The sequence below is a fragment of the Narcine bancroftii genome, chromosome 8, assembly GCF_036971445.1.
Source record: "Narcine bancroftii isolate sNarBan1 chromosome 8, sNarBan1.hap1, whole genome shotgun sequence".
Lineage (NCBI taxonomy): Eukaryota > Metazoa > Chordata > Chondrichthyes > Torpediniformes > Narcinidae > Narcine > Narcine bancroftii.
The window spans coordinates 161,171,650-161,185,431 of record NC_091476.1 but is presented as its reverse complement, the minus strand read 5'-3'; the positions used below and the strand labels follow the sequence as shown (position 1 = coordinate 161,185,431).

General features: G+C 38.2%; 1 protein-coding gene across 2 annotated transcripts in view; it reads right to left on the bottom strand.

Annotated features, from left to right (window-relative positions):
- cap1 (CAP, adenylate cyclase-associated protein 1 (yeast)) overlaps window positions 1–13,782 on the bottom strand; it is a 49,993-nt gene that overhangs the window by 21,647 nt on the left and 14,564 nt on the right. For both annotated transcript variants that reach the window (XM_069895697.1, XM_069895696.1), the window contains exons 5-6: window positions 1,442–1,585; window positions 483–568 (exon numbers count right to left, since the gene is read on the bottom strand). In XM_069895697.1, the coding sequence (XP_069751798.1) occupies window positions 483–568; window positions 1,442–1,585 (230 nt within the window). The remainder of the gene's footprint in view (window positions 1–482; window positions 569–1,441; window positions 1,586–13,782) is intronic.

Here is a 13,782-nt window from a genome sequence, read left to right as displayed (position 1 = left end):
TGGTCACATGCAAGAAGTAATTGGTAGATACAATTGGAAAGATGCTTCATGCATTGAAGTTACTATAGGAGAAAAATACTCCAGATTCTGAAATCTGTTAAAATAATGGTGGAAATATTCAAGTCAAGCAGGATTTGTGGAAAGAAATGATGCCATCTAACAAGCTTTCCCACGGTTTCCCACTTTCCCAATCATTTTAACGAGCAATCCTAATACCTGATTGTAAATATAGAAAACATAAATGAAAACATCTGGCTATATTCAAAATACTCAAATGAAGTGTGCACAAATTTTTAATATTTTCTATAGTAAAAGTCAAATTGAGTACAGGAATTAGTTATAGCTGAGAAGATCAGTGGCTTGTCAAATTGGAAAATTTAGAATTTATGCAAAACCTGTCACTATTGCAGTTTGCAGAAAATTAGACAACTAAAATATTTACAGATTCCATAAATCCAAAAGAATGTAAATGATACTCATACACTTCTTTATAATCCTTTAGAACCCTATTGGTGTAAAACGTAGCAGCATCCGTCATCTCTTTAACATAAGGGCCTGGTTTGGGAGACTACAAATAAAAAAATGTTTAATTAATTTCGATTTACAAAAATTACTCATATTTTGCAATTCTTATATACTCAAACCATGTTTGCCACCAAGATGCCAAAGATCATACAAATGCACATTTCTGAAACACTCATTCTCTTAATTAGCATAGGTAGCCATCCAAATCTGGCAGCAGCATAAACTAATTTTCACAGGAGGGTGTTACAAACCTGTCACATAAAAAGTCTACTATTTCGGGCAGTTTGAAGTTACTGATTTAGAAAGGTCCAATTTCAGGAAGAGCCAGGCTTCAAGGATTTGACTGCAATTGCTGATAATAATTGAGCACCTGAGTGATAGCAATTCTTCAAATTGATATTTATCTAAGTGTAATTGCATACCATTACAAGAGGAAGTTTTTAAAATGAAATATCAGAAAATGCAAGGAATCTTGATTCTTTGTCGGTAACATATCCTGCTAACAGATTACGTTTTTATGGCATTCCACAACAATTACATTCATTTAACACACAATTAAGTTATGATACATTACATGTAGAAAGGAAAATTGCTTTAACATTAACACTCGCATATAAGTATTATGCTAACAATTGCCTTTTGCTTCTATTTTGCTCATTCTCTCCTTCAGGCTGTGCAGTCTTCTATCTCATCCAACAAAAGATTCCACAATTACCAACATAATCCCAATGTCATTTTGCAACTCCACCAGTGAACAGGAAGATGTGAACAGAAAATAAACCATCAAAAAATCCATATCAAACAAAATAAAAATCCCTTAACAAAAGCACAAAATAATGCTGCAATAATATACGCTGAAAATACAAGCTCAATCTTTTGGCAAGCAGCTGGTTTAGATGAACAAGTAAATACTTACAACTGCCAGCCATCCTAGACCAGGAATGCTCTCATTAATTGCTGACAGATGATTAAAATGTTTGCTTTTACGGTTTTGCTCTCTGAAATCTTGAATCTGCATAATTTTATTGGACAGTGGCTGAAGAAGTTTGGTTAATTCACTCTGAAGAGAAAGTAAATAGACATTGTTTTAATTGCAGAAATCACTGCAACATAAACAGAATATTTCAAAGCAAAACACATTTTTCAAGGCACAAATTCAGAAAAATACACAAGTTTTTGAAATTTTGTCCTCCAGAATGATTCCAATGTCATTGTCAAAACACAAGTTGATTTACTTCAACAATGGAAAGAGTGTAAGTAGGGATGGGTGGAAAGAAGAAGGATTTCAGCCAGAGGTAATATTGGGCAGGCTATTTATATTATTGTAATTTGTGCAGTTGTTTGCGATTTCACCATCCAGTAAAAAAAAGTTATGGTCTCGTGTCACATTTCACAAGGGCACAAAAATAAAATTATTTTTTGCAATGCATTAATTAGTCAAGTTCAGTATTTGGCTTAATCGTGCACCACAAACCAGGACCTGTGCATATGTTTAATTTTAACTAATCTGGTTCCAAGAGTGTGTTCAACATTGAACACAGAAACATGACTTGAGCTGCAATAAATACAACAAATAATTAGTAGATAAAATTTTAATTTAGTTAATGATATTTGTCATCACTCTGGAGTAAAAAATTTAATAATTTTTAAACAAAAACTTCTAAGCTGGTATTAGCACATGAAACACTAAAATATGCTGCAACAAATTTTCACTACCTGTACTGCTTTTTTAATTATTCCTGGAAATGGCTCTTATAACCATCACCAAGTGAGCATCCATTCTCCTCAACTAACAATAGGGGTTTTTATGCACAAAAGCCGTGTTATCGACTGCTCAACTTTTTTTAAAAAAGAGGCAAATTTACCTTTTATGCAGAGGACAGAAAAGGCAGTAGTGCAGTCTTGCTGGCTTCTCGGGGGAAAATGGGTGGGATATATAGCACAGCAGCCACCGCCCCAGAGCGGGACAGCGCGAGTGAGCGCAGTCTGATAGCTCCACTGACTGTTGTGACAGCGCAGCGGGACAACGGAGCTGTCAGCGTGACGTCAATTATCTTACCTTCCTGTTTGAAGTGGCTTTCAACAATAATTCTTTTATGCAGGAGGTGGAATGACTTCACCCCACCTCTGAATGTACCCTCTAGACAGATCAGAGTTCACCTGCTGAATCCACCCTTAGAGCTTTTATGATGGTAAGTGAAGCGATTTAAAGATGAAGAATATCTGCCTTTACATTCTCTCCCCCACCCCTACCACTATAAAAAGGCCTAATAATACCTACTTACTCTGGCTTTCATTTGCAAGAATCTCATTGGATTTTGCCTACAAATACCTTGCTGTCAAAATCGTATTAAATGCAGCACATTTTTTAAACATTTCATGTGCTATTATGGGATATTTCAGCTTTTGAATTAGATCTCTGAAGAGAAAAAGAATCAGCACACATTTTATACTTGTGTTTCTGCTTTTTGAGTTCAACAAAACTGCTCATAATTATGCTGCAATTATATTAAAAAAACAATTTCTCCATAAAAAAAAACGGAATTAGAACTACAAATTTACTATGGTAGTTTCCAATAAACATTTAGATACAAGAATTTATTTTGGAAAACTGGTGTGAGATAGGTATTCAAACTGGAAAACCAAATAGCACATTAGGGCATGCACCTCCTATCAAGTTGTAAAGTTCTGAAGATCTGCTTTCATATTTTAATAAGAAAATAGTTTTGAACTTCAGAGATATTTTATTCTGTGATTCACAGAAAGTTAGATAAAGAAGCCTTTGATCCCAGAAGAATCTTTTTAAAGATAATTCATTCTAAACTTCATGCACCCACTCATTTTATTTTTATAATTATAATCCTTAACTCTCAATTTTTTTGCCCAACTGTTACGAACTAAATCAACAGTAATGGTAATAACCAAGACAATGGTTTTTCAAAACAATAAATTTTACTTATTAATTATTAATAACATAACAGTTCTTAGTTAACACACTATGTGCAAATGTATATATGTATGTGTGTGGTAAAACCAAATCCATTACAGATAAGGCATAATTTTGAAGAGATGATTTTAAAGTTCAATCTCAAAGATTTTGTGTTGAAACTCAAAGACTTTACTGCTGTTCAAAAACAATTATGAAGTGTGAAGCATCTGATTTCTTTAAATTGCTGCTCAAAAGCTATAATGAAGTATGTTGAAATATCAAGTCATCAGACCTCTAAAACTCATAACTTTTTTTTTGTAAAGTTGTTTTCAGAGCAATGTTTCTTCATACCAATGATTTTCTCTCTCTCTTGCATAGAGATTTTGGATTCTGTGTTCCACACAATAAATCTACCCTCTTTTCAAAGATAAGGCAAAGTGGCTATTTTCTTCCATAATGACTTCACGAACCCAGACAAGGGATAAACAAAGTGGCCATATGAAAATGGGCATGGATGAACTGCCCTCTTTATCTTAAATAGACAGTCAGAAGTGGTCTTCCTCATTCAAAAGCCACTTATTCTGTGTTCTCCTTTGACCAGGAGTAACATGCCTTTTCTGGTTACTGCATTTCAATCCGGTCTTACTCACAGGATGGTCAACTTCCTCTGCTTTCAAAAAGCCTCTGGTTCCAGTTACCTTTCTCTCCAAAAATCTCACCACAGGACTCATGACGCCATTTCTGTTTCATTTCTCCAAAAGCATAAATCATGCCAGTTGGCCATTTGAAGTTACTCCCCATGTATATGCTAAGAGCATCTCTGGCCACAAAGCCACTTTCAAAAGTTTGAGTCTCCGATAAGTCTGCTGAGCATAATCGATGCCATCTAAATCTCAATTCTAACAATGCTAGTAAACAAGCAAAGAGCCTTTTGTTTAATTAGATATCCTCCTTGAGGAGATATCCCAAGGAACAAACAGTTCTACTTTTATTGGGGTCGCTTAACAGATTTGGCATTTCCAAAAATGGTTGGTGTCTGTAAATTTGCCCGTCCACCCAAAAACCTAATTTTATCAAGAAATATATATTTTATAACTAAAGATTTTAACTTTAAAGATTAATATTAGCAAAAATCTGTTAAACATGTCCTTTGGAAAAGCGACAGACTTATATTTGAATCCTTTGCCCAATGATCAAAGAATGGTTCATCAGTGCCAATTATTGGATGGACAATACTTTCAGGAACAGTGCAGAGAATAAAACCATTTTTAAAGATTCCTTGAGGTCCTATAGTCAGAATCAGGTTTATTGTCATAAACATGTCACGAAATTTGTTGCTTTACAGCAACAGTATTGTGCAGAACACTGTGTAAAATTGCAATACCATAAATACAAGATTTTTTAAAACAACTAGTGCAAAAAAAGAGAAAAAGTGAGGTAGTCTCCATAGATTCATTATTCAGAAATCTGACAGTGGTGGAGGTGGGGGCAGTGGAAGAGAAGATGCTTGTGTTTCACCGAGTTTGTATATTTCTCATTGCTCCTTCCTGACAGTAGCAATGAGAAAATGGTATGGCATGCATGGCTGGTAGGATCCTTGATAATAGAAGCTCCTTAATTGAGGCACCGCTTCTTAAAGATATCTTTAATGGAGTAAAGACCAATACCCATAATGATGCTGGCCGAGCTTATAACCCTCTGTAGCTGTTTTGTCCTGTGCATTCACATCTCCATATCAGACAGTAATGCAACCAGTCAGAATGCTCTCCACGATATACCTGTAGAAATTTGCAAGAGACTTTGGTGACAGATCAAATCTCCTCAAATCCCTAACAAAATATAGCCGCTCGTGTGAATTCTTCATGATTGCATCAACATGATGGCCCCAGGAGAGATCTTCAGAAATATTGTCACCTATGAATTTGAAGTTTCTTACCCTCTCCAGTGCTGACCCCTCAACGAGGACTGGTTTGTATTCTCCTGAAGTCTACAATCAATTCCTTAATTTAGCTGAAGGTGAGTTCCAGGTTGTTGCTGGAACACCACTCGACTAGCTAATCTATCTCAATCCTCTACGCTTCCTCATTATGTACAAAGCTACCTATTTGCATTTTTTAAAATTCTATAAAATTTTCAACTACTATAAAATATTAAAACAATGTTTATGGCTACAGTAATGTTTTATTAAATTACAAGACAATGCAAGTTTAAGGAAACACCAATCTTTTATGTCAGGCATTTCCATCCAAATCATTTTCAAGTTTTCTATGAGGGACCATTTATGGCGAATGTTGCTTGTTGACTAATCTGTCCCAAACTCATCTCTACATTAGAGTTTATTTTCATTCCACTCTATCTCAACCAAGACCACCAAAACAGCTGGACTCAAATTAATTACAATAAATTCAATGATATTTGAACAAATATTAAAATAAACAAGATGTTCTTTTTCAACTTGTGTTTTCATTGCTTGATTGTTAACTTTTTAGGAACCAGATCAAGGAGGAAGAAATTTACTTGAGGCCATAAAATTACCAGGTGATATCCAATTTTTAAATACAGGATAACAAGATGCAGAAGAACCTCGAAGAATCATAAATTTTCTCACCAAGTCCAATGAAAAATACAAAACAGGGCTTTGAAAAGCACTCTGCACCAGATAATACCAAGTGATCAATTATCATCTCAGAATTTTTAGTTCCAAACAAATTTTAAAAAACAACAAAAACTGTGCTTTAGCATAGCAGAATATACTTTAGGAGGGTCATTAGGACAAAATTACTGAATAATAGAAAATAACAAAAATGGACTATGCATTCATCATTAAATAGAATCACGGCAGCTGAAGCTTCACACCATTTTCTCATCACATTACCAGACAGCCTATCAATCTCAAATCTGCAATGAACATCCACAGGACCATGGGGTAAACAAAATGTCCTTAAACATTCATTGTCCTGAATGAAGAAATTCCTTATTTCAGTCTAAAATGGCTGAGCCCTGATCCAGAAGGCAGACAACAGTGAGCCAGGGTTATGCACGCAAGCCAATGAGTAATTGCTCCTGTCTGTCAATAGGTATTAACCACTGTGCAACGGTATCCAATTAGCTTGGACTTGGTTACCAGTGGATGAAGACCTCAAGTCAGGGTCACTAATGTTTCAATCCTTTGGCGAGGCAAGATTAGCAAAGAAGGAAAGAAAATAATTTTGTCCCCCAGAGCACAGTCAATATAATCAACACCATTCCATCATAGAGACAAACACAAGTTTCTATTCAACAATCCCAATCCAGGTAATGGCAGCTGTTGTCCAAGCAAGAGAATGCAAGCATTGTTAACTACACCACAAAAGGAAAATCCAACTCCTTTGCTGTTATCTCCTGTAGCCTGAATAGTGCAACATAGATATCATTGCAAACAAATCAATGAAAAAGGTCCCCACAAAACAGATATTCAGACAATGGCTATTTGATGATGCCAAGCAAAACCAATATCCAGAGTATGGACTGTCCTCAAGTCCACCATAGTTAAAGCCCATGAACAGACTAGACTTCATCATTGGGGCTTTTTTTAATTAAAAATCCTGAATTTCCAGCCTATTTGCATCCACTGTGAGAATTACACTTAAAACAGCTGCTTGAAAAAGAATCACTGAAGAAATTTGAAACTTTTCAACACAAAAATAATGTTCTTTTAAACAATTAGGTCATGAAAGTTGTTGACGGGAAAATGATAAATTAACTGCATCAGTGAGCGATTTATAGACAATTATGACTACAGCACATAATTAAGAGCAATTTTTAATCTTGTGTGGCACCTCAATTAGTCTCTAGTGGAATCCTTAGTGAAGACAAACAATTAAACATTTCAGTATTATTGCACTCATTAGGTTTCCACAAACAAAAAAAATTAACCTAAACTACTTCCAATTACAAGATCTTCCTGTAAAGTATAAATTTATATATTAAATCCAATGGATTATTTCTGCTCCCTGAACCCCAGATTCAAGATGCATTTGCACAAAATCAAGGTTAATAATTGCAGGTTACTTCAACACAGTATCAACAACAAACATGGTACAATGTTTGCATACCACCAACTAAAAACCTACTTAAAGGACAAATTGGGAAGCAGACTGAGGTTACCAGAAGGAAGCAGCTTTGAATATGTGATTACAAGCTGCAAGAGAAGGAAAATGATGAAATAAGCTATAAACCCAAACAAAAGTGGGAAAAAGATTTAAACATAAAGATAAAAAATGAAATATGGGAAAAGTTATGCTCTGGAACCATGAAGAATATAATAAACACGAGGTTACGCACGATACAATATAATTTAAATAAGTGAAGGAAATGGGACCCTTCTCGCCAAGAAGGAAACGGGAACAACAGTACGTGCAATATGGGCATGTAAGAAAGTGGAAAAATTTGGGAAGATCTAAATCAGGTATTAAATAAAATCACAAAAAGCAACATACCAAAAAATCCAGAGATCTTTCTTCTAAGTTATATAAGTAAATAATTAGGACACAAAAAAGATTTATTACGATAGCCCTAGCTGTAGCAAAAAAAGTATAATGTCAACTTAGAAATCAGAAGAGAGCCTGAGAGTACAGCAATGGTACATAGAAATTAATAAATGTATTCCATTAGAAAAAATAACAATTTAAAAAATAAAGTCACATTATTTGAACAAATTTGGGAACCCTACATGGAACACAACAGAAGGGGCCTACCGCGGACCTCCACCCCCTAAAATGATAAAATGAGAAGACGAGATGACCTGATCCAGTGTGTAAAAGTAGATGACACCATTTTCTGGTTTATTTTCATTGTGTGATGACATTATTTAATGGTTTTATTCTATTGTATATGTTGAACGTTTAATGGGTTTGGAGGTGGGTGGGAAGGAGGGAGGGGAAGAAAAAGCCACTGTGTATATTCAAGAGGGAAACGTTTGTGTGTATTTTGATTGATCTGGTTCATAGTGTGGAAGATAAAAAAATGTTTAAAAATACAGTTTCAACAATGCCAATTCTACCCCCCCCCCCTCCCATTTGTGTGAGTTGCCCTATTCCTCCTGTAACAACATCAGTTCTTTAGTTTAGTCCAGTGATTTTCAAACTGCCCCCCTAAACTCACATTCTACCTTAAGTAATCCCTATGCCACCATAAATGCTCGGAGATTAGGAAGGGATTGCTTAAGGTGGAATGTGAGTGGAAAGAAAAAGTTTGAAAACCATGTTTTAATCATAATCAATTAAGACTTGTTATCGTCAAACCAGTCCTTGTTTTTCCTGGAGGAGAAGCCCAGTACCTCTTCAGCCCGTTTTCAGCTGATCCCAGAGGGTTTCAGGAGACGTGTCCGTGAGGCAGTTTGCATCCTCGAGCTTTACTTGGAGGTTTGCCTGGAAGCTTCCTCTCACTACGTCTGACTGCAAGTTTCCAACATTGAACCTCTTTCTGGGGGCTCCACTTTCTTGAACTTTGGCTTGAAGTGAAGGTTGAGCTTGTAGCGAACAAGCCGGTGGTCAGTATGGCATTCCGAGCTGGGCATGACCCTGGTGTGGAGCACATCTCGTTTGTCTCTTCCTCACACCAGAACGTAGTCCAGGAGGTGCCAGTGTTTGGATCGGGGATTCATCCAGGTAGTCTTCAGGCTGTCTCTCTGCTGGAAAAGGGTGTTAGTAATGACAAGCCGCTGTTCTGCGCAGAGTTCCAACAGGAGGCGCCCGTTGTCATTGCACTTGCCGACACCATGCTTACCAAGGATTCCTGGCCAAGTTTCTGAGTCTTTGCTGACGCGAGCGTTGAAGTCACCAAGGATGACAACCTTGTCGGCTGTAGGGGTGCGTTGGATGAGGTTGCAGTTACATCCGGTACCGCACAGATGGCAGTCTCTTCAATCTGAGGCGCCTGCAAGCTCACACCAAGACACAAGAGCAACTTGTCCGTGAACTACTTTTTGCAGACGATGCCGCTTTAGTTGCCCATTCAGAGCCAGCTCTCCAGCGCATGATGTCCTGTTTTGCGGAAACCGCCAAAATGTTTGGCCTGGAAGTCAGCCTGAAGAAAACTGAGGTCCTCCATCAGCCAGCTCCCCACCATGACTACCAGCCCCCCCACATCTCCATCGGGCACACAGAACTCAAAACGGTCAGCCAGTTTACCTACCTCGGCTGCACAATTTCATCTGATGCAAGGATCGACAAAGAGACAGACTCGCCAAGGCAAATAGCGCCTTTGGAAGACTATGCAAAAGAGTCTGGAAAAACAACCACCTGAAGAAACACACAAAGATCAGCGTGCACAGAGCCGTTGTCATACCCACGCTCCTGTTTGGCTCCGAATCATGGGTCCTCTACCGGCATAACCTACGGCTCCTAGAACGCTTCCATCAGCGCAGTCTCCGCTCCATCCTCAACATTCATTGGAATGGCTTCATCACCAACATCAAAGTACTCGAGCTGGCAGAGTCCGCAAGCATCGAATCCATGCTGCTGAAGACCCAACTGCGCTGGGTGGGTCACATCTCCAGAATGGAGGACCATCGCCTTCCCAAGATCGTGTTATAAGGAGAGCTCTCCACTGGCCACCGAGACAGAGGTGCACCAAAGAAGAGGTACAAGGACTGCTTAAAGAAATCTCTTGGTGCCTGCCACATTGACCACCGCTAGTGGGCTGATATCGCCTCCAACTGTGCATCTTGGCGCCTCACAGTTCGGCGGGCAGCAACCTCCTTTGAAGAAGACCGCAGAGCCCACCTCACTGACAAAAGACAAAGGAGGAAAAACCCAACACCCAACCCCAACCAACCAATTTTCCCTTGCAACCGCTGCAACCGTGCCTGCCTGTCCCGCATCGGATTTGTCAGTCACCAACAAGCCTGCAGCAGATGTGGACATACCCTTCCATAAATCTTCATCTGCAAAGCCAAGCCAAAGAAGAAAAGAAGACTTGTTATGTACATGGTTTCATAACTACAAAGGAAATGGGTAAATGATCATTTGTCTCAAGCAAAATATTTCAGTCTCGACCAGTGGTTCTCAACCTTCCCACTCACATACCACCTTAAGCAATCCCATAGCAATTACAAAGCACTTATGACATAGGGATTGCTTAAGGTGGAAGTGACTTTAGGGAGGCAGTTTGAAAACCACTGGTTTAATCCCATATCCCAAAGACATTTGGTTTGATAGATGAATTACACATTTAAAATTGCTCTTGTATTGAGTGGTAGCATTTAGAGGGAAATGTAGGAAGCATAAAATGGATTATAATAAATGTGTGCTGTATGAATCCTTAGCTATACGAACTGGATCCTTACCTATACTGGTTAATTTTTCATCACTGGTCAAGTTCACAATTTGTTTCCTTTACAAAGATGATGACATAGGATGCAAAGCAAAGTGTGCAGATGCTGTGATTGCAGTAAATTCACAAAAGTACTGGAGGAATTCAGCAGATCCCACACTGAACATCGGAGGTAATGTCTAACCAACATTTCAGGACTGAGCCTTTTGCATTCCTTGCATCTTTACCTTCTATGGACGCTACGGGATCTGCTGAGTTTCTCCAGTATTTTTGAGTATTTATGACACTTGATATATTGTGGTTTGGCATCCTCAAGCAGCCACTTTGTCCCCAAGTACAGAATCATTGGTGATACTAGATGCAACCAACAACACATTAATGATGATCAGCCTTCCTATTTAATTCATTCAACATTCTGACATCAGGTACATGTCCATTGCTTACATGACACTGATGGACACCATTCAACTCATGGAATCCATGCCAGCTCCCAAGAGAACAATCTCATTCGTTCAATTATCCTCTCCTTGTTTCTCCATTGCCCTGCAGTGTATTCACTCATCTACTCATCAGCTTCTCTTTGATAGTTTTGCTATTTTCCTAGACTAAAGAGTAAATTAGGCAAGCAAATAAACAACTTTGGGAAGTTGGAGGAATTGGAGTACCTGACCCACTAATAGAGATAATGCAAAGCTCTCCAAGATTGAACAAATCCCAGGAGTATGAGGATGGAGTACTTCATGCTGCATCACCGTGTCACCAAAGCAGGCAGCCCAAGGTCAACTCCTCTGATTTTATTTCTTGTTACTCTAAATGAATTATTGGGAGTCCTAATAGAATGGCCCAAAAGATTAATTTGCAGGCTGAGTCAATAGTAAGAAGGTAAATGTAAAGTTTTCATTCATTTTTAGAAGGTGCTGGACTGACCACATTTGGAGAATTATTAAGCAGTTTGGGCCCCATATCTAAGGAAGGATGTGCTAGTTTACGAGAGAGCCCCGAGGAGGTTTATGAGAATGATCCCACAATGAGTGTTTAATGGCTCTGGGCCTGCACTCGGTGGAGTTTAGGAAGAGGGGGAAATTAATTAAAACATTCCAAATACTGGAAGGGCTAATTAAAATGGATGTGGAGAAGATGTTTCCAGTTGTGGGAGAGTCTCAGACCAGAGGGCAGAGCCTCAGAATAAAAAAAAATCCCTTTAGAACAGAGATAAGAAGAAATTTCTTCAGCCAGAGGGTGGTGAATCAGTTGACAAAGACAGTTGTGGCAGCCAAGTCATTTATCCAAAGAAGGGGAAATCAAGAACCACTGGACACAGGTTTGGGGGAAGTGGGGGAAAGAGATAATGATAGGAATCAGAGATGTAACTCTATTTTTTGGATGTATGGAAGAAGCTGCCAGTGGGGGTAGCTGAGGTAGGTACACTTGCAAATTTGTTTTGGAAACATATAGAGTAAAACCCCTGGTATCTGAAAATTAAAGCAACCAACAAAAAAAAATCATGGAAATTAAATTTTAAAAATTAAAATAAATAAGAATAAAATAATAGGTTAAAAAAAATACGCAAGTAAATGTTCTCTGAAGTAACATAAATCTTTGGGCAACAGAGTGCCTTGATTGTGCTTTGCTTATAGCAGCTGTTTGAATAAAGTTATGTGAAACAGCAATGGTGTCACCTGAGATAAAGAGCTAGCTGATGCTGTTTGCTGTTGGGGTGACTCTTAAAGTGTCTCCTTATCCCTGCTTAATAAGAGTTGCCTCAGTCAGAGGCTTTATCTGTAAATTTGGGTAGGAGAGTTTAATCATCCATAATGTTATTGTTTGTCTTTTAGGTGGCTCCGTGGAGGGGGAGGAACCTGCAGATACAGCAATGGTTAACTGTTTTCAAAGAATGTTTCCAAAAATAAAGTCAAATGCTTTAAAGTTTATATATTCATGCAAGTGAAGTTTGTTCAGAGCAAGTATTTTTGTCTTTTAAACTGCTTACTTTTAATGCAGGTGTATTAGGCACTGGAAGAGTGAATCTCAAACAACTGGAAAATACACTTATCTGGCAACTACCAATCCCTATAGGTATAGATACCAGGGACTTTACTGTAAATGGATAGGGTAGGTCAAGAGGGTTGTGGAACAAACTCGGACAGGTGTAACGAGTATAGATGGGACAATCTTGGTCGGTGTGGGGAGGTTGGGATGAAGGGCATGGTTCCGTGCTATTCGACTCTATGATTTACAAATTTAGCACAACACACAAACTGAATCGACTTTTCTAGGTCCAGGTGACTCATTCTACAGTGAATGGCCCAAGTAAGCTAGAAACTTGAATGCTTGATCACGAGCAGTACTGTGCACTTGAAAAAAATATTTTCTGATGAACAACATAATTGCAACCAGTTCTTAGGGAGTTTTCATTGCTATTGGCCAAAATTCAGCTCATGACTCACATTCATACATCAATTGGAACTTGGCGTCATACACGTCAAACAACGTTAGGTGTTTTGCAAAAGAAAGTGCATTTTGCTGGAGTTGTGAAGCAGCAGTTTTACCCCCTCCATAAATCTTCGTCCGCGAAGCCAAGCCAAAGAAAGAAGCAGCAGTTACTGCACTATCCAGAGAAACATGTTGAGATATGCTACATCATGCAAAAATGCAACATGAACAAGCTCCAGAGGTATGCTAAATTTCAGTTGTAGTTATTTAGGCAGATTCAACAGTTGATGTGAAAGCAATTTCCCTTCACCTTTAAGATTCTCTAATTATTCAATGAGGAGTCACACGATAGAGTAGTGGCTGGTAGAATACTAGTCCTCTCCAGAAAAGAAGAAAAAAAGTGAAGAAAAAGCAAAGCCCCAGATACACAGAACACAACAAATAAAAGATAAAGGTGTGGAGAAAAAAAAGAAAATGGCACCCAAGAAAGAAAAACCAAAAACAATGGGGAAAAAAAGACGACGGAAGAGAAAGAAGGCCTTACCTGCACGAAAAAGCAGGGACCCGCCCTGGAAAGAGGA